The following is a 21,590-nucleotide window of genomic DNA, read 5'->3' on the forward strand; positions in this document are numbered from 1 at the left end:
GGCACCCAGCCATCAAGAATGCTTTGTGGACAGGACTTCTGTTGTGGCACTTTACGTCGTGATAGTGTGCACAGACAGTAGCCCCTCACTTCACTGCACGTCTGGAGATCCTTATCAGTAGGAACTGGTAAGTCTCATTCATCTTTGAGGCCCTGCACAAAGTAACTGTAGTACCTCAAACATAGAAATCTCACAAATGTGTAGCTGCTGGCCATTATGTGTGAGATTCTTTAGAAAAACAACAATAGAAAGACGAATCTCTGTTGATTTAGGGTTTTTGACTACTGGGAGCTCCTTGCATTTTAAAATGTAAATGTTTCATCATTTGGGTAATTATTTTATGGCACATTAAAGGGAAATAATCTGTGGTAGTATGTGAATCAGAGAAATTCAGGTGATTAAAAGAATGGTTTGTCATGAATGTGGTGGCTCATGCTTGTAATACCAGGACTTTGGGAGGCCAAGGCAGGAGGATCACTTGAAATCAAGAGTCTGAGACCAGCCTGGGCAACGTAGTGAGGCATTGTCTCTACAAAATAAAAATAAAATCATTAGTGAGCATGGTGGCATGTGACTGTAGTCCCAACACACAGGAAGCTGAGGTGGGAGGTTAGCTTGAGCCCAGGAGTTTGTCACTTGTGGTGAGCCATGATCGTGCTGCTGCTCTCCCGCCTGGGTGACAGGGTGAGACCCTGTCTCTAAAAAAAACAAAAAAAACTTAAAAAATTAAAAAAATATATAGTTGACTTGAGTCCCCAGTAGGAATTTTCTCAACACTGCTACCATAATCAGGGATAGTTCTAACAGTGCGAGACCTTAGGTATTTATAAGACTTAAACAGGCTTCTGCCTCCAGAGGCTACATTCTTAAATACCAGGCTATACCCACTCCATATTCTTTCCCCAAGTGGGACACAACCCAAAGTTAAACTTAAAACTCTCAGGAAAAATGCCAGAGAATTCCTGTCTGATCATTAGAGGCAGTTAAAAGTTCAACTGTATGACAGGTCAGGCGACTTTTTTTCTCTGTATAGTTACCTTCCTGGGTTAAAGATTACCTCTTCAAAAATATACTTTTGATGGGGCAAAAGGTTGGACCTAAGAAGGCATACCTTTCTCAACTTGTCTGTTATAAAACAGCTATCTTGTTTTCTATTGTTAGGATCAGAAAGAGAAAGCGCAGCTGCTTTTGTCACTGATGGATAAAGTAAAATATTTTAAATTTAAATAATTTATTTCATTTTTACATTTGAACTCCCTTCTAAGACAGTTCCAATTTGTGATGTAATCTCCAAATATTTATTTTTTGTCTCTAATTTGAAGTAGTCTGGCACTGTCTCTGATTTAGATGGGTAGTTTGTATATTTAACCAGTCAATGCTAAATTACTTTCAATAAAATTCATTCAGACTGCCACTGTCATTGAAGATAACAGTGTGAGATATATATATATTTTCTGCCTGATTCAATTGCCTGAGATATTTGAGATCAATCTGAGGAAAGTAAATGGAAAAAGTAAAATCCACACAGGAAAATAAATACCTTTATTTTTAATTTGTTATGTGTACAGTGGTTCTCATCCATTAGTTATTCTATTTAAATTATAATCAATTGGAACAAAAAACGGGTATCTTTTGAGACTGGCACTGCTGTGTGGATGAAACAGAAGCAGCAGAAATGAAAAAATACTATTGAGTTCTTACTCAGTTCTCTGATCGACTCACTGGACAGCACTGTGGATAAATTACATCCCATCGTATTTGTTTGTCCTATCACTGACATAAAACGGTAAGGGCAAAATCTTGTGACTATGACTTACTGATAGGCATCAGTACCCATTTATTCATGAAACACTTACTGCACATCAGACATTGTTTTAAATATTGTTGGAGTTGCAAATATAAATCTCAATTGAATCCTAACCTTAAAACTGTTCCTTGCTATTCACAGAGAGTTAGTTCCAGGACCCCCCGACAGATATCAAAATCTGCAGATTTTGGCCGGGTGCGGTGGCTCAAGCCTGTAATCCCAGCACTTTAGGAGGCCGAGGCGGGTGGATCACGAGGTCAAGAGATCGAGACCATCCTGGTCAACATGGTGAAACCCCGTCTCTACTAAAAATACAAAAAATTAGCTGGGCATGGTGGCTCGTGCCTGTAATCCCAGCTACTCAGGAGGCTGAGGGAGGAGAATTGCCTGAACCCAGGAGGCGGAGGTTGCGGTGAGCCGAGATCGCGCCATTGCACTCCAGCCTGGGCAACAAGACAAGAGCGAAACTCCGTCTCAAAAAAAAAAAAACAAAAAAAAAAAACAAAAAAAAACCCTGCAGATTTTGATAAAAATTACATAATTTTTTGCATATAGTTATATGCAAATACTATGCCATTTTATGTAAGGATTTTTATATAAAATCTTTTAATATAAAATTTTTTATATAAAATCTTTTAATATAAAATTTTTTATATAAAATCTTTATATAAAATTTTTTATATAAAATTTTTAATATAAAAATCCTTATATAAAATGGCATAGTATTTGCATGTAATGTATGCACAGCCCCCTGTATACTTTAAATCATCTCTAGATTACTTATAATTACCTAATACAATGGAAGTGCTATGTAAATAGTTGTTATGGGGTACAATTTTAAATTTGTATTATTTTTAATTGTCTTATTGTTATTTTTTATTCATTTTTTCAAATATTTTTTATTCAAGGTTGGTTGAATTGGTAGATGTAGAACCTACAGAAATGGAGCCCGACTATACTGCAATATTGTAATGGTGTAATTATGCACTACTGTGATAGTGATAAATGTAGGTAAGTGTTCTATAAATATAAGCTGCTATAAATAAAGGTTGTAATTATAGCCATATCATATGCTATAATTACATATGCGTATGTTACTCTTCTGCATTATTTGAAACCTAAATCTAAATCCACCTCCTCAGTGAAACCTTCCCTGAATCCCCCAGGCTGAGTACACATAAATTTGTGCACACATAAATTTGGAATTTGAATCGATGTAGCTTTCTTTTGTATAAATGCAGTGGATGTTTTTCTCCCTTACTACATTTGAAGCTCCATAGAGAAGAAACTGTGTCTCAGTTCTCTTTGTACTTTCACCATGCCTAGGCCAAGGAAAGATGGCAGTCATGTTTGTTAAATGAGCAGATAAATTAATCAATAAGTGATACAAGGTAGAAAGAGTATTTGAGGGGAGTGGATGAAATAATTTAAAAAGGCCAGATGTGGGGGAACTTTGAGTTATGGGTAACAGAATTCTGGAGTACATGTGAAAAACCAAAAGAGCATAGACTTTTGTGTGACCTTAGGAAAGCTAATAGTAATAGCTAACATTTGTTGAGTGCTTAGTTACATGCCAGGCACTGTTCCACCTGATCTTATTTATTCCTCACAGTAAGTGGATCCAATTATTCCCATATTACTAAAGAGGAAGCTGAGCACAGAGAGGTGTCAATAAGACTGCACAGCCAGCCAAAGGAAAGCCATGATTGAAGTCTAGACATATTTTTTTGAGAACGAGTCACACTCTGTTGCCCAGGCTGCAGTGCAGTGGTGGTATCTCAGCTCACTGCAACCTCCACCTCCTGGGTTCAAGTGATTCTCATGCCTCAGTCACCCAAGTTACAGGCACAGTCCACCATGTCTTTCTCAGTTTTTGTATTTTTAGCAGAGATAGAGTTTCACCATGTTGGCCATACTGATCTCAAACTTCTGGCCTCAAGCAATCCACCTGCCTTGGCCTCTGAAAGTGTTGGGATTACAGGCATGAGACGCTGTGCCTGGCCAGAAGTCTAGACATTTTTAATTGCTGTTACAGAGCTGCCTTTGGTTAGCTCTATCTAGGCAATTTAAGCCTTAATTTTCATCACCCTAAAATGGAATCTGTTATCAGATTGTTGTGATTATTCAATACAGTATATACCTGTTTAGTATAGCATACAGCAAAACATATATCTCAATAAATGTTACTTCCTCTTTTTTAATCAGTTGAAGGTTTTGAAAAGTGGGTGAATAGGACACATAACAAGATGAACACTATGCTTTTCATATCATCATAGGAAGACTTGGAAATGTTTCCCTGGACTAATACAGCATTGGAATGTCCACTGTGAAATCATGTGAATTGGCATTACAGGAATTCTAGAGGGTAGGATGTGCAAGAGACATGAAAAGGGTCAGCCTGATCCTTAGCATATATGTTGACTGGTTCTGTAGAAAATGCAGGAAAGCTTAGGCAGAATATTGCTTGAGTGAAGTCTGAACGGTGAGCCCCAAATTTGGATAGAAGCCTCTGGGGAGTCTGGATTTAGTAGGATTATCCTTGCCAGTCATTTCCAGTTATGTAGTGAGCCTCTATAATTAAGCAGGTGAAGAGGGCAAACCAACAGAGTTCCTTTTACACTTCACAGTGAAAATCTGCTTCAGAAGAATTCAGAGTCACCACAGTATTTATGTCTGTAATCCTCTGGTAGAATATGTAAACATGGTCAAATATTATTCTGAATGCTTCTGTGATGGTATTTTTGGATAGGATTTATATTTTTGGTTGTCTTTGGGTTAAGGAGATTACCCTGTATAATATGGATGAGCCTTATTTAATCAGCTGAAGTCCTAGAAGAAACAAAAGACTGACCTATCATAATCCAAGAGGGAATTCTGCCAACAGTCTGCTTTAGGTTTTAAATGTAGTGTGGGCTCTTCCCCAGTCTAAAGCCTGCCTGCCCACCCTGAAGATTTTGGACTTGCCTGCCTCCATAATCACATGAGCCAATCCCTAAAATAAATCTCTTTCTCTTTACAGCCAGTCCTCTATTTAATATGGTTCAACTTAACAATTTTTAATTATGATATGAAAGTGACATACATGCAATAGAAACCATACTTTGAATTTTGAATTTAGATCTTTTCCCAAGCTAGCAATATGTGGTACAGCAGTCTTTCCTAATGCTGGGTAGCAGCAGCCAGCCATGACTCCCAATCAGCCACACAAATACAAAAATAAACAACTAGTACTCAATAGTAGACTGTGTTGCCAGATGATTTTGCCCAACTTTAGGCCAAGGTAAGTGTTCTGAGTATTTTTAAGTATGTTTAGTACGTTTTCACACAGCTATAAAGAACTACCTGAGACTGAATAATTTGTAAAGAAAAGAGGTTTAATTGATTCACATCCACAGGCTATACAGGAGGCATGGCTGGGGAGTTCTCAGGAACCTTACAATCATAGTGGAAGGGCGAAGAGGAAGCAAGCATATCTTCACATGGTGGCAGCAGAGAGAAAGCTAGGGGAGGTGCTACATACTTTTAAATAACCAGATCTTGTGAGAACTCTAATACAAGACAGCACTAGGGAAATGGTGCTAAACCATTAGAAACCACCCGCACGATCCCCTCACCTCCCACCAGGCCCTGCCTCCAACACTGGGAATTACAATTTAACATGAGACCTGGGTGGGGACACAGAGCCAAACCATATCGGTGGGTTAGGCAAAGCTATGAGGTTGGGTAGGTTAGGTGTATTAAATGCACTTTTGACTTACAATATTTTCAGCATGTGATGGGTTTAGTGTGATGTAACTCCATCATAACTGGATGAGCATCTCTCTCTCTATACATCCTATTGGTTCTGTTTCTCTGGATAATGCTGACTAACACACAGGCATTCTCTAATTTTTAATTGAATGATTAAAGAATGAAACTTTGTGGTAGTAAAATGTATATTATTGTTAAAACACTGAAGATATATTTAAGTACAATCTCAAACTTACTTCCCACTGCAAAAATTCGTCATCTTTGTTCGTTCAGATTTAATTTAAAAATCTATGTTTATATTGATTGGAAATGGATAGCAGTCAACTTAATAAGTTATAAATTAGCCTTAAATTTCTCACTGAAAACACCTCGAGGCCATAGGGTGGGAAATGTGGACTAGCAAGGAGCTGTCAGTGTCCTTTTGGAGAAGAAATTGCTGAGGCCAAAGTCCTTCTAGTACAGCTTTTTGGCATTTGGTTTTTCTGATTTACTTGCCACTCAAAAAGTGCTTAAGATTGTTTTAAGACCACATAAAATCAACTTAGGTTTTAGGGAAATGTTTCCATTTACCTTAAAAGTTCAAAATAAATTGTTACAGAGAACAACTAAAATAGAGAATAGAGAATGGAGAGAAATAGACTTCTGAAGACAAAAATTCCATTTACCTGTGATTTTGTGGGGGTGGGGGCAATCTTAGTGAAGAGTAATTTTCTCTCAGTACTTCTCAAACTGAGGTGGTAATCCATGAATCTATGGAAAGTTATAGGATAAATGCAGTCCACTTTTCCCTATGGACAATTTTTCAGTTTTATTTGAAAAGATTATAAAATGTGCCTGGTCAGTGAGTCAAAACTAATATTTCATATTAAAAATCAACAGATTATGGAAGAGAATGCAAAACTTGCAAAAATTTTATGTGAAACTTTGAAGGAAGTGTGCACTTACAAATGAATGGCTTCCATTGGGTTCCTAGCCACTATCTACTCTTTTATACGGGTTAAGGCTATGCTACACTGTCCTCAGCAGTACACTTTTGGTGGAAAACATTGCAAAATCACGGTTTTGAAATAGGCTGACTAAAGAAGGTGACAAGCACTGAAGAAAAGAGAAGAGAATCAGCCCCATTTGAGAGCTCCCTGCCCTTCTTTGAATTAGAAAACTCTCACAAAGATGAGGCAATAGAAAGTAAAAGCTATGAACAGAGTGGTTTAATGAGATTACTTTTTTTTTTTTTTCTGGTTTCCCATAAATGCCATCTTTTTGGTAAATGTTATTACTACAGGCTTATTTTTTTAGTTTTGTTTTTGAGAACTACTATTTATTGAGAATGTCTTATTCCAAATTTCTACATGAGTAATCATAATTACTCTTCTCAACAACTTTGAGATAGACATAATAAATAATGTAGTAAACAGCATGGATATACTCTCAGGTCTCGAAAACCTATGGTTTTGGCACAATGCCATTCCAACTTGCACCATCTTCATCCTCCTGCTTTAACCAGGAAAACATATTTACTGGGCAATAGACATGTCAGAAGTGAAAGTATTCACACCCAAATAATACTGTGCTGTTGTTTTCAAAGTAATCCATGTTTCATGAGCCTGCAAGAAAAGGAAACGCAAGTCATGATCTCTGAGTATGTAGAACACATCTTGCATCAATTATTCTGATTATCATACAGATATTCCTAAAAGATGAGAAAAATATAATGGAAGAATTGTACCAAATAAAGTTTGGTTTTCATACCTTTAATTATCTGTTTATTTCAGTGCTCAAGTGTTTTGCAGTGTTTGTGGGGCCACAGTATAAACTAATGTAGTAGAGTCTTGTTACATTACATAGTGCCTGTCAGTTGGTACAAAACTCTTCTACAAGTAGAGGCAGGACTGTACCTGAAAATGTCAACATTCTGTAAAGAAGACACAGTCTACCAGCCTATTCATTACTTAATTGACCAAATAAACAAATGTCTTGTTTTAACAATGCTCAATGATAGCTATTGGAAAAAACAGCCATAAAACTGTCTGCATTATTCAGTTAGTGGTTTTCACCAGCAATGGCTAAACAAGCAGATCCTGGTAGACCTGTTAAGACCCAGTTATGTGGAGTAAGGACAGGGTCAAGGCCCATGAAAACAAGAACATTCAACTTCTGATGACGTTATACAATTCTCATGCCTGATGATAATCAGAGCCTGAGATATGTGGAAAGAAAGAAAGAATAAGTGAAGGAATTCATTCATTCATTCATTCATTATCCAGCTTTGTTTCCTAAATTGCTAAATTGTAAGAGGGAGATCATGAATAATTGAAATCCTCAGATAATTCAGCAATTTCATTTGGCCTGGAGTGTATCATCTTCTATCAGAAAAGTAAATATAGAATAAGAAAGGCCAATGCAAGTTTCTTTTTTACTTCTCTTGCAGTAAGAATGCAAATGAATAGAAAAATGTCCAAAAGGCAAGCAAATGGAGGAACGACATTAAAGCTTGGATAATTATCACAGAGGAAATTCAGCTACTGAACAACTGAAAGTGAACTAAAGACTGACCACTATCCATTCCTTCATCTACATAAACATGTAATCATTTATTAGGCTTTGACTATATAACTGTCACTTTGCTTGTTTCTGAGAATAATTACCTTGAAGGATAAGATACAGATCCTGCGTTTATAGTCTAGGTAGGTAGGTTGGGTGGACAAAACAGGTAATTCCAATTGACATTTTGAGAGCTATCCACATGTGAAACAGCATGAAAATGGAGAGACGGAAAGACAGATGTCACCCTGAGAAGGGAAAGTCTTCAGAGGGGACGGGACATTTGAGTTTAGTCTTTAAGCAAGAGGCAGAGTTTACTAGGCAAAAACCACTTCATGGAGAGGAAAAAGCAAACCATAGCTCAGAGCGTCTAGCGAGGAAAGTTCAGGGCTAGGCTAGTGGTGTGGTTAATTAGTGGTCGGCTAATGCAATGACTACTTAAAAAGATAAATGGTGAAGGACCATTTGTTTCTGATACAAATACCTGATTGGCCAGTGTGTTTTTCCACACATTTGAACTGTGATCTGGGTCCCAGAAATCAGGCAAATTTACATGTCTTTTGAGACGTAGGAACTGGTTTGCAGGGTCCTCCAACAAAAATGGTGCTCCCAACGCTCCTGCAATTTAGAGTCCAAGAGCACAACATCTTTTAGAGCAACAGTTTACATCTCAATGTTTCCTCTTCAAGAGACACCACTGTGGTCTTTGGTAGGCTGGGAGCCTGAGGAGAAAACTCTGGAAAAGCTAAGCTCTGAGTGAAACAGTGACTCCTTGGCCCTTTGTCACCATTGTATGCTCACCACTCAATTTGACCTGCATTTAGTTCATCTTGGAAGCCAGTGCTATGTAGTGATCGCAGCAGGATTTCAGAGCTTCCATATATGCATCGGGACCTGGATTCAAATTTGAGCCCTATCACTTTTCTGGGAAAGTTGCTTGATATCTTTGCACTTTAGTTTTCTTGCATGTTAAGGGGCATAATAATACACACACACTTGCTGTAAGGACTGGATAAATTAATGGATATAAACCATCTGTCAAACTAGGCAGACAACTATCTTATTCTTGCTTTCCTAGCCCTCCAAAATATAACTGATCTTTTTGTTTGAACTAGATTGCTCCCAAATCTGACACTGTGGTTTAAATTATTGGTACTGATCAATTCATCATCAAATCAAAGCACCTTGTATTTTGCATCTCCTTCCTACTCCAGGATTAAGAAGAAAAAAATCATAATTTTAAAAATCCAAACTTTTTAAAGATCTTGAAATTTTAACAATTGGTGTTGTATTTTCATTCTCAAGTAAAACACAACTGTGTTCAGAATTATAACTTGAATCAATACAAAGGAAGAACACATTTTCTCCTGACCTATATGATAGGACAATACAATCTGTTCATTGTGATAAAGAAACATTTATTACAACATCTAATTGTGAGTAATGTTATATTAGGCACTTAACAACCTAATTATTAGCAGTCCTCTATTGGCCAACCCTCTGTATGAACCTGGGTTATAGCAAGCTATACAGTATGAAAATTTGCCTCTATAGGGCTTTTTGTTTAGTTGGGATCCAGGGTCAAAGATAAAAGACAAACTGAGGCAACACAGGATTTGATTGCACTAAAGGAATTTAGGAGAAGGTGGTGTTATTGAGCACTAAGATGCTGGGGAACAAGTAGACGGTTTTACGGTCAAGGAAGTTGTTTCACCTGCTCCTTGAAGGAAAAATTAGATTTAGCTGGATGGGAGAAGGGGAAATGTTTTTTTAAAATTTAAACCAGAGGAATGATGTGTTTTACTATCTCAAAACAATAGTCAGAAGTGGCTAGATAGAAGAGTTTTATATAAAAAATAATAATATTAGTTAACATTTAAACTTAGAAGATATTGATGACAGATCCTAGAAGTAATACTGTTCTGCTGCTAGCTAATCCAGTTTAGCATAATCCAACAAGCATATCTGTGGAAGCCATCTTTTAAGGTGGCTCCCAAAGATCACTACCTCCTGTTGTTCATATTCTTGTGTAGTAGTCCCCTCTTTCATTTAATAGGGCTGACTTAAGTAACCATAGGCTACTGTGGAATGACTATGTGCAATTTTTGTGGCTAGGACATAAAAGACATTACAACTTCTGCCTTGCCCCTCTTTTGGACCACTTGCTCTGAGAAAAGTCAGCTGCCATGTTGTGAGGGCACTCAAGCAGCCCTGAGGGAGAAGATCACAAGACAAGGGAATGATGCCTCCCACCAATAGCCAGGTAAGTGAGCCACCTGGGAACCTGATGTTTTTGCTCCAGTCAAGCCTTCAGATTACTGTAGCACCCACTGACATCTTTACTGCATCATCATAAAAAAATCCAGAGCCACAACCACTGAGCTAAGCCACTCCCAAATTCATGACCCTGCAACTGCAATAATGTTAATTGTTTTAAGCTGTTAAGTTTTGGAAAAATTAGTTATGCGGTAGTAGATAACTTATAGAATGCATTATACATACTGATGTCAAGGTAAATTGCTAATCACAAGAGCTGGGACTAAGTTGAGGCAAGTGAGACACCTAGGATAGGGCACAAAATACAAGGAACTCACTTTCAGGGTTATATAAATTTTGTGCCATAAGTTCTTCACTTCTCTCACCCTAGTTCCTGCTTTGATTATCATCACTGCATGGAAAAATAAACAAAAATTACTCTTGCTAATCACTACTGCATGCAAAGATAGACAACAAATAACCCTTGCCATTAAATCATTCACATTATAGTCAGAGTCATATATAATTATAAGAAGACATGTTGTGATCAGACCATCCATAGTTGGAGCAATTAATTTTGATAATGTCGTGGAGACCTCACAGAGAAATTCATTTTGAATTGGGCTTCAAAGATATGTTAACGTTTCAACAATGAGAATGAAGGAAGTGGAAGCAAAGCACATATATTCCAGGCTGAAGGAGACCAGAGAGTTAAGGAATGGAGGAACAAAGGAAGATTCAGGGTTGGTGACTTTTGCTTTGCCAAAATGATTGAAAGGTAGGTTTGTAGTGTAGATGTGGTCAGAGATAACATTGGAAAAGTAAGTTGGAGCTTGATTCTGAATGATTTTAACTTTTATAGCAGGGAGTTTGGACTTCACTTTAAATAATTAATGATCATTTCTGAATAAGAAAATGATAGGAAGGACCAGATATACTTTTTAAAAACATTGTTTATATTGTGGTAAAAAACCCATAACATAAAACATGCCATTTGAACCAGCTTTGAGTGTACAATTCAGTGGTATTAGGTATATTTACAGTGTTTTGTAACCAGCACCACTATCCATCTCCAGGACTATTTCATTGTCACAAGCAGAAACTCTTACTCTTTAAACAACTCCCAATCAACCCTTACCCAACTGCTGGTAACTACTATTCTACTTTCTTTTCCTATGAATTTGCCTGTTCTAGGCATCACATGTAAGTGGAATCATACACTATGTCTGGCTTATTTCACGCAGCATAATGCCCTCAAAGTGCTTCCACATTGTGACATCAGTATTTCATTCCTTTTTAAAACTGAATAACAACTTATGTATTTAATATATATGTATATATACCACATTTAGTTTATTCTTTCACAGATTTACTCTGAAAGACCCTTTTGTCAGTTGTGTAAGGACAGACAGTAAAAGGAAGAGAGGAGCAAGGGACATGAGATCAGAGTCTATTCAATAGTCCAGGTGAGAGATAAGGAGGGCCTGAATCTGGTGAAAGTGGGGTGGGAAGACAGGATTGATTTGAGGAAGATGGGAGGAAGGAACCCACGTTCATTTGGGCTGACCAGTGTGAACCAACCAGCTTTGATTTTTTTGCTTTTAGATGAAATGCACTAATGGGTCACCTTTCAGATTTCTCATCATTCTCTTTAAAGAAAAGGTATTAGTTACAGTGTTACATATTTTATGTGTTATTATTCTGTTAATAAATCAGTGTTTTTTTTCAAAACAAAATTAGTGGGTATGCAAAATAGATCCAGTTCCATCAATAAACAATAAATAGCTCTAAATGATGCTTAGGATATAATTTATAGCTATATAGTGAATCTGTAGTAATTGCTTAAGATAGTGTTACTTGATTTAAAAGTAAATGGTTTAAAAGTAAAACCAGAATTTTATACCATAGTCATCCTGGTGCATTATATGATCACTAAGAAAAAAAAAATGCTATTACATAAATCTTGGCAGAGAAGTATGCTTTAAAATATACACCATGGCTATTTTAAGCTCTAACAATTCTGTCTTTTGTAAGTCTTTTACCTTTTTGCTCCTGGAAAACGTTTTACCGATATAATCTCCTTCTCCTCCCTAGGACAAACCACTTACCTCAGCATTATAAGCCCAACAGGCATCCAATAAATCTTAATCGATGGTGATGATAACATCACCCATGAGAGACACAGAAAGTAGTATTTATTATCCTACTTTACAAATTGAGAAAATTGACACGCAGAGATGAAATGACTCACTCAAGGTCATATAGTAAGTCACTGGCAGGGCTGGAAATAAAAATGCAAGTAATATAGAAGGGCAGGCTATTATCTTCTCTGCTTGAGAAGTTTCTCCTCCCTTTTTCATTCTGCCTGATCAACCTTGAAAGTTAGTGAGAGCAAGACCAGGGGTTTACATTTGTGAACCTATGCAATATTGCTGGGTCTTGAAAATGGAACCCTGACTTTTATCGCTTTGTTGATTTTTAAATGAGTGTGTTTTTTTAAAATGTAGGCAATATCAACCAGGTTAATGCCTTTCTTAAACTTTATGATCATCAGCTATGAAAGATATCTTTTTCTCTTTCTTTATAACTCCTTACACATGCCCCTTTTTTCACCCCACATCATAGTCAACTTTAATAGGATCTGTAAATATTTTGTCTATGTATTTCTCAAATATCCTCTGCAGAAAATTCTGTACAGTAGAAACAAGGCAAACACTTCAGAGTATAAAGCAGACACTATTTGGGATCACAGCTCTCCTTACACAAGCCTAGAAGGATCAGAGACCCAGAGTTTTCTCTTGGCCTTGTCAGTAACCAGCTAGGTCATTGGCCACTTCTTATTCCTGCACTTCCATTTTTCGTTCTGTGAAACAAATCTGGATTATGCAACCACTAAGGTCTCTTCCAGATCTAATATTTTAATCTCGAATGTATTAATAACAAATAGGTCATTAACCAAAAACTACTTTCTATGCATGGTGTTGTGTTATTGGAAGCACAAATATGCTAAGTGGGCAAGGTTCCTACTACTTTCTTTTATTTGTTTTATTTTATTTTACTTTAGGTGCATACTATGTCTGGCATTTCTCCCAAGGTTCCTAGTACTTTCAAGGAACTTATTGAAAAATTTAGCATTGTGACAGTCAGAAATAAGTGAAAGAGAGGCTAAAGTAGACTTACCCAATAATTAAAGCAAAACAGATAAAAATGTACTCACATTATGAACAAAGAGGGGAGGGCCTGTCACAGGCTAATGAGCAGTATGAGAATAACAAAAACTGCATCATTAGAAATAAAAGGCTCTCTATGTTACTAGCACCCCTAGAAAGCTGAAAAAAACTCTTCTAACACAGTGGTTGGGGAAAAGACAGTGTTCTAAATACTATACACGTAACCTTGAAATGATACGTGTGGAAGGAACCTATATATAAAAAAGATCAGAAAGCCTAAGGTAAAATAGGATACAGAATTAAAGGGCAGAGTCTGGTGGCAGATTTCTGTTTTCTGTGCTATAGAGGAAGCTCATTTAGAATAATCTCAGGACCCTCCTCAGCCTTTGTGTGCTCTGCTCCTGGGAAGGGTCAGTGCCTCAGTTAATTTGTAAATCCAAGAAGTATAACTTGGCTGTGTCCAGCTCAGCTCTTTCTTTTTCTCTTGAGAGTAAACTACCCTCCTAGGACATGCTTTCTGTTCTGGTTCTACAACTTGCAATTGGTTATAAATTTGACAAATTTAGGGGTCCAGTCATCAGGCCCTTTATGTACTTTTTCTAAGCTACATTGTCCAAATTAGCCCTCCTCAGGAATAAAGGAAATCGATTGCCTTCCATAATCATATTTCTTTATTTCTCAACTTGATCAAAACCAGGACAAAGATGAAGGGTGCCATTTGTTAAGAGAGAGGTGAAGAAAGAGTAGCTTAGAGAACCCAATAGTCTGTTGTCTTGAAGCCTCACTAAAAAAAGGAGGGGAAAAAAAACTCAGTACGTACAGGGCTATCCAGTGGGAGCTTGTCAATCCCAGATTGGCACAACTGTGAATTATTTCCTACATGTAACCTTCAATGTCTGTATGTTTTTCAAATAAATGCAATGAGATTCAGTGGGGTCAGAAGGCATAAAATATCTGGGCAGATCCACAGAATAGGCCTATTACTAGCTATTTCCTTAGAGTCTAGGTAATATCCGTGGTATTACCTGATACCTAGGACTAGAGATGGAGAGTAAGCACTACAGACTTGCCTTAAGTTCAAAGGTATTTATGTATGGCTGAAAAGATATTTGTGTATGGGATGGTGAACAGAACACACTTCACACTCAGTATAAGTAGATAATATTTCTCGTTTACTATTTTTATTGGACTGCTGAGTCTCAGTTCTTGCCTTTACAATATTTGTTTTTTAGAAAGATGAAATAACTGCCCCCAAAATTAGAAACACACACAAATTAAGTAGTGAAATAAGGTATAAATGGTCATTAGGAATAAAGTACGCAAGAGGATCTAGAGAAAAGCATATATAAATGTCTTGGTAATGGTGTAAAAATTTCAAAGATTTCTATAGATGCAGGATAAATTTTATGATTTTGTGAGAGACTAAAATACTCATATTTAGATTCATATTTTCTAAAATTTGAATATTCTCTGTGAAGTAATTTTTTTTTTTTGAGACAGAGTCTTGCTTTGTTGCCCAGGCTGAAGTGCAGTGGCACATGATCTCGGTTCTCTAGAACATCTGCCTCTTGGGTTCAAGTGATTCTCATGCCTCAGCCTCCTGAGTAGCTAGGATTACAGACATGCGCCACTATGCCCAGCAAATTTTATATTTTTAGTAGAGACTGGGTTTCTGGTCAGGCTGGTCTTGAACTCCTCATGATTCGCCCACCTTGGCCTCTCAGAGTGCTAGGATTATAGGCGTGAACCACCGCGCCCCACCAAGTAATTAATTTTTGCACACAATGGCATAGTTATTTTCTTTCTTTCCCCCTTACCTTTGGTCACTGATCCAAAAATGTGTGGTAGAAGACAGAAGAGTTAAGGTTAGTAGAATGTATTCTCTTACTTTGTTTGAATTTGGATAAAAATTGGTGAGAAAAGGAGAGACAGAGACGGGTAATGGAAGAGAAGCAATTTGGGTTATGAGAGAAAAATGTGAAGAAGAAAAAGGAGAGAACAGAAGGAAAGAGATGGAGAGAGAAATCAAGAACAAAAAAATTTTGAGGAAAGGGAGAAAAATGAAGGGGGTTTACAAAAGACAGAAGTGAAAAGCCACAGGGCAGATAAATAAAGTAACACAACAGAAGGCAAAGAGGATGAAAGGAAATGGGAAAAAATGGAGACGGGTGCTGAAATGTGGATTGGCTTTCATAATCAAGTGTGCTGTTCAGAGGTCTAACGGGCCTGACACGGTGCATGCCTGTAATTCCAGCACTTGGGGAGACCTAGGTGGATGGATCACCTGAGGTTAGTTCAAGACCAGCCTGGTCAATATGGTGAAACCCTGTCTCTACTAAAAACACAAAAATTAGCTGGGTGTGGTGGCACGCACCTGTAGTCCCTACTACTCAGGAGGCTGAGGCAGGATAATTACTCAAACCTGGGGAGTTGTGGTTGCGATGAACTGAGATTGCACCATTGCATTCCAGCCTGGGTTGCAGAGAGCAACTGTCTCAACACACAAAAACAAAACAAACAAACAAAAAACAAAGGTCTAACAGGATGCTTTCTAAGTGACTTTTTAACTCAGGAACTTCCACTTTACTGGCATTACAATTGCTGACACTTTGAGTACTTTGAAAAGTAAACAGAGGGGAGGATCCAAGATGGCCAAATAGGAACAGCTCCAGAGTGCAGTTCCCAGTGAGAACAGCGCAGAGGGTGAGTGCTCACCGCATTTCCAAACAAGTTTTCACTGCCCACAGACCAGGAGATTCCCGGGCTGAAAACGCCACAGTTTACAGCACGGGGGTTTCAGCTGGTGTCTGGTCAGCACAGAAACTCACACAAGTCTGGGCAGCTGTTTCCAGTGGCGCCTGGGACGCCTGAGAGACAGCCATCTATCCAACTGAAAGGGAGGGGGTTGAGACAGGGAGCCAGGCAGTTTGGGTCTGCGGGTACCACCCCCATGAAACAAGCAATCTCAAATGCTCTGGATTGAGAGTTTCACAGCAAGTGCAGTGAGACTCAGGATGGTCCAGCTCAGCTGGGGGAAGGGCGTCCCCCACTACCCAGGCAGTCTGCCACTACCGAGGCAGTTCACACAGCAGCTGTGCAGAGCCTGTGGCAGCTCAGCAGTGCCTCTGCTGACAGACTGTGACTAGACTACTCTGTGGGGGCAGGGTATCTATGAAAAAAGGCAGCAGCAGCAGGACAGGAACTTACAAATAAAGCCACCCTTCCTAAGACAGAACACCTGGGAAAAGAGGCGGTTATGCGTTGAGCTGCAGCAGACTTAAAGGTACCTGCCTAGCAGCTCTGCATAGAACAATGGAGCTCCCAACACAGCATTTGAGCTCCTACAACGAACAGACTGTCTCCTTAAGCAACTCCTTGACGCCCATATACCCAAAGAGACACCCTATGAAGGAGAGCTCAGGCCGACATCTGGCGGGTACCCTTAAGGGACGAGGATAGCAAAGGAAGAAACCAGCAGCAACCCTTGCTGTTCTGCAGCCCCCACAGGTGATCCCTGGAGTGGACCTCCAGCAGTCCTGCAGCAGAGGGACCTGACTGTTAGAAGGAAAACTAAGAAGCAGAAAGAAATAGCTTCAACATCAACAAAAAGGACGTCCTTTCAGAGACCCCATCCAAAAGTCACCAACTACAAAGACCACAGGTAGATAAAGCCATTAAGATGGGAAGAATCCAGAGCAAAAAGGATGAAAACACCAAAAAGCAGAATGCCTCCCCTCCTCCAAGGGATCAGAAGTCCTCACAAGCTAGGGATCAAAGATGGATGGAGAATGAATCTGATGAATTGACAGAAACAGGCTTGAGAAGGTGGGTAATAACAAACTTCTCAGAGCTAAAAGAACATGTGCTAACCCAATGCAAAGAAACTAAGAACCTAGAAAAAAGATTAGATGAGATGCTAATGAGAATAAACAGCTTAGAGAAGAATATAAACCACTTGATGAAGCTGAAAAACACAGCATGAGAACTTTGCAAAGCATACACAAGTTTCTTTCTTTCTTTTTTTTTAAATTGCATTTTAGGTTTTGGGGTACATGTGAAGAACATGCAAGATTGTTGCATAGGTACACATATGGCAGTGTGGTTTGCTGCCTTCCTTCCCCTCACCTGTATCTGTCATTTCTCCCCATGCTATCTCTTCCCACCTCCCCATCCCCCATCCCTCCCCCATTTCCCCCCAACGGACCCCAGTGTGTAGTGCTCCCCTCCCTGTGTCCATGGCATACACAAGTTTCAATAGCCAAATCAACCAAGCAGAAGAAAGGATATCAGAGATTGAAGGTCAACTCAATGAAATAAAATGAGAAGGCAAGAATAGAGAGAAAAGAGTGAAAAGAAATGAACAAAGCCTCCAAGAAATATGGGATTATGTGAAAAGACCTAATCTACATTAAATAGGTGTACCTGAATGTGACGAAGAAAATGAATCTAAGCTGGAAAACACTCTTCAGAATATTATCCAGGAGAACTTCCCCAAACTAGCAAGGCAGGCCAATATTCAAGTCCAGGAAATACAGAAAACATCACAAAGATATTCCTCAAGAAGAGCAACCCCAAGGCGCATAATCATCAGATTCACCAGGGTTGAAATGAAGGGAAAAATGCTAAAGGCAGCCAGAGAGAAAGGTCGGGTTACCCACAAAGGGAAGCCCATCAGACTCACTGTGGCTCTCTCAGCAGAAACTCTGTAAGCCAGAAGACAGTGGGGGCCAATATTCAATATCCTTAAAAACTTTCAACCTAGAATTTCATATCTAGCCAAACTAAGCTTCATAAGCAAAGGAAAAATAAAATCCTTTATGGACAAGCAATTGCTCAGAGAGTTCATCACCACCAGGCCTGCCTTACAAGAGCTCCTGAAAGAAGCACTAAACAAGGAAGGGAAAACCGATACTGGCCACTCCAAAAATGTACCAAATGGTAAAGACTATTGACACAATGAAGAAAATATGTCAACTAATGGGCAAAACAGCCAGCTAGCATAAAAGTGGCAGGATCAAATTCACACATAGCAATATTAACCTTAAATGTAAATGGACTAAATGTCCCAATCAAAAGACACAGACTGGCAAATTGGATAAAAAGTCAAGACCCATCCGTGTGCCATATTCAGGAAACCCATCTCATGTGCAAGGACACAAATAGGCTCAAAATAAAGGGATCGAGGAAGATTTATCAAGCAAATGGAGAGAAAAAAAAAAAAAGCAAGAGTTGCAATCCTAGTCTCTGATAAAATGGACTTTAAACCAACACGGGTCAAAAGAGACGAAGTGCATTACATAATGGTAAAAGGATCAATGCAACAAGAAGAGCTAATGATCCTAAATATATATATGCACCCAATACAGCAGCACCCAGGTACATAAAGCAAGTTCTTACTGACCTACAAAGAGACTTAGACTCCCACACAATGATACTGGGAGACCTTAACACTCCACTGTCAGTGTTAGACAGATCAAGGAGACAGAAAATTAACAAGGATAGCCAGGACTTGAACTCAGATCTGGACCAAGCAGACCTAACAGACATCTACAGAACTCTCCACTGCAAATCCGCAGAATATACATTCTTCTCAACACCACATCACCCCTACTCTAAAATTGATCACATAATTGGAAGTAAATCACTCCTCAGCAAATGCAAAAGAACGGAAATCATAGCAAACAGTCTCTCAGACCACAGTGCAATCAAATTAGAACTCAGAATTAAGAAACTAACTCAGAACCGCACAACTTCATGGAAACTGAGCAACTAACTGCTGAGTGTGGACTGGATAAACAATGTTCTTAGCAACAGTATCATGTTAATATATAATTAGGATCATTAAAATGATCACACACACACATACACACACACAGAGTTAACATTAACGTGTTCAAAACCACAGCATTCTACAATAGTTTGGTTCCCCCAGTGCTATAGAATGGGCCTATAGATAAAATGTGTTTGTTCATTTCTTTAAAAAGACAAAAGGTATTATCAACCCTATGGTTGTAAGAGACATGATAAAAAAGAAATAGGTTCTTACCGATAAGCAGTGTTGAACACAGGGCTACTTGAAGCATTTTATAGGCCATGATCCTGTTTTTGGGGAAAAAAAAAAAAAAAAAAAAAAAAATTTATTAACTGGAACAAAGCTTTAGGGTGTATCAGGTACTTTTCAGAAGTATAAAGCATTTATTGCATACCTGGAAGCCCCGTAAACTGAGACACAAGTCAGAGAGAGGCCTTCGCCTGAGGTGGCTTTTAAATATACCTCTTGCCTTTTTACCCTTTGGACTCTTTGAACTGACTTTTTACAGGCTGTTTTTATATGGGTCATTTATTTATTTACTGATTTTACCATCTACATAGATTAATGTAATGTTAAAAAAAAAAGGTGGGAAAACTGGATTGCTCATGTTTTGCTGGTGGAAATGTAAAATTGTCCAGTCACTTTGTAAAACAGTTTGGTAGTTTCTTAAAAATTCAAGCTTGTAATTACTGTTCAACCCAGAAGTTGCACTACTGGCATTTGTGTCAGAGAAATAAAAACTTATGTTCACAAAAAAATCTATATGAGAATGTTCATAACGGCTTTATTAGCAATAGGCAAAGACTGGAAACAAGCCAGATAGCATTCAACAACTAAATGTTAAAATGTGATATAGCTACACCATGCATTACTACCAGCAGCAATAATAATAACTATTAAAAATAATAATTATTGGCTGGGTGTGGTGGCTCATGCCTGTAATCCCAATACTTTGGGAAGCTGAGGCAGGTAGATCACTTGAGGTCAGGAGTTCGAGACCAGCCTGGCCAACATGCTGAAACCCTATCTCTATTAAAAATACAAAAATTAGTTGGGTATAGTGGCATGTGCCTGTAATCCTAGCTACTTGGGAAGCTGAGGCAGGAGAATCTCTTGAATTTGGGAGGTGAAGGTTTCAGTGCACTGCCCAGCCTGGGTGACAGAGTGAGACCCAGTCTCAAAAAAACAAATTATTATTATTAGAAAAACAAGTGACCTTTAAGTTCAATTTTGACAGAAACTACTGAATTACTGAGTCAATCTGGCAGCAAATCACCTGGCCTCGTACCTGCCTTGATCTGCCTTCAAAGCACGACTTTGAGCTACAGTTTGCCCTAAAGGTTAATAAATTCCTGTTCCCAAAGTTCTTTGAGGTCTTCACATAATGGTACTATGTAAGTTTTGTGCTTCTTAAAAAAATTTTAAAATTTTCTTAATAACTTAATAAAAATATTGATTTTTATCAATGATTTATACAACTTGGATGAATCTCAAGGGAATTATAATGAGTGAAAACAGCAAATTTCAAATGGTTACATATTATATGATTCCACTTATATATTTCCTTGAAAATGATGAACTTAAAGAAATTAAGAATAGATTCATGGTTGCCAAAATAGATTAGTGGATGAAAAGGGAGGTGGGTGTGGCTTATAAAATGGCCATATGAGGAATCCTTGTGGTGATGAAACTGTTCTTTATCTTAACTGTGGTGGTGAATATGTAAACATACACATGATAAAATTAAATGGAACTAAATACACATAGCACACACAGTCACCTCTCAGTATCTGCAGGAAATTGATTCCAGGACCCTCAGAATACCAAGATCCACTGATGCTTAAGTCCCTCATATAAAAAGATGTAGTAATTTCATATAAGCTCTGTACATCTTCCTTTATACTTAACTCATCTTCAGACTATTTATGGTAACAAATACAATGCATACACTATATAAATAGTTGTACTGCTTTGATTTTTAGATTTTATTTTTTTAAAATTTTCTATGTTATTTTGTATTGGTTTTCTTTCCCCAAATACTTGTGATTCACAGTTGGTTGAGTCAGTGGATGTGGAATCTGAGGATATGAAGGGATGACTGTACATGTAAAACTGGGGAAGTCTGCATGAAACCAGTAGATTTTATCAATGTCAATATTCTTATTGTAATATTGTACTATAGTTTTGCAGCATGTTACCTTTGGGAGAAACTTGGTAAAGGACACACACGATCTCTCTGTATTATTTCTTACAA

The 21,590-nt window shown here is 38.1% G+C and overlaps 1 protein-coding gene across 1 annotated transcript; it reads right to left on the reverse strand.

Moving 5' to 3' along the window:
* Nucleotides 1-5,574: 5,574 nt before the first annotated feature.
* Nucleotides 5,575-19,623, reverse strand: C8H3orf85 (chromosome 8 C3orf85 homolog). The gene is made up of 3 exons (XM_039477626.2): nucleotides 19,571-19,623; nucleotides 8,583-8,716; nucleotides 5,575-7,161 (listed from the first exon to the last, which is right to left on the reverse strand). The coding sequence occupies exons 1-3, from the start codon at nucleotides 19,617-19,619 to the stop codon at nucleotides 7,072-7,074; spliced, it is 273 nt and encodes a 90-aa protein (XP_039333560.1). The 5' UTR covers nucleotides 19,620-19,623; the 3' UTR covers nucleotides 5,575-7,071.
* Between the last annotated feature and the right edge of the window lie 1,967 nt (nucleotides 19,624-21,590).

This window comes from Saimiri boliviensis, chromosome 8 (assembly GCF_048565385.1).
Source record: "Saimiri boliviensis isolate mSaiBol1 chromosome 8, mSaiBol1.pri, whole genome shotgun sequence".
Lineage (NCBI taxonomy): Eukaryota > Metazoa > Chordata > Mammalia > Primates > Cebidae > Saimiri > Saimiri boliviensis.

What these genes read in the sequence shown, in the direction of transcription:
- C8H3orf85 (XM_039477626.2), bottom strand. Translation starts at nt 19,619, where the DNA reads ATGGCCTATAAAATGCTTCAAGTAGCCCTGTGTTCAACACTGCTTATC. An exon ending in GTGTTCAACACTGCTTATCG is followed by an intron (nt 8,717 to 19,570) that starts GTAAGAACCTAT and finishes TCTAAATTGCAG; the next exon opens with GAGCGTTGGGAGCACCATTT. An exon ending in AAAACACACTGGCCAATCAG is followed by an intron (nt 7,162 to 8,582) that starts GTATTTGTATCA and finishes CTTTTCTTGCAG; the next exon opens with GCTCATGAAACATGGATTAC.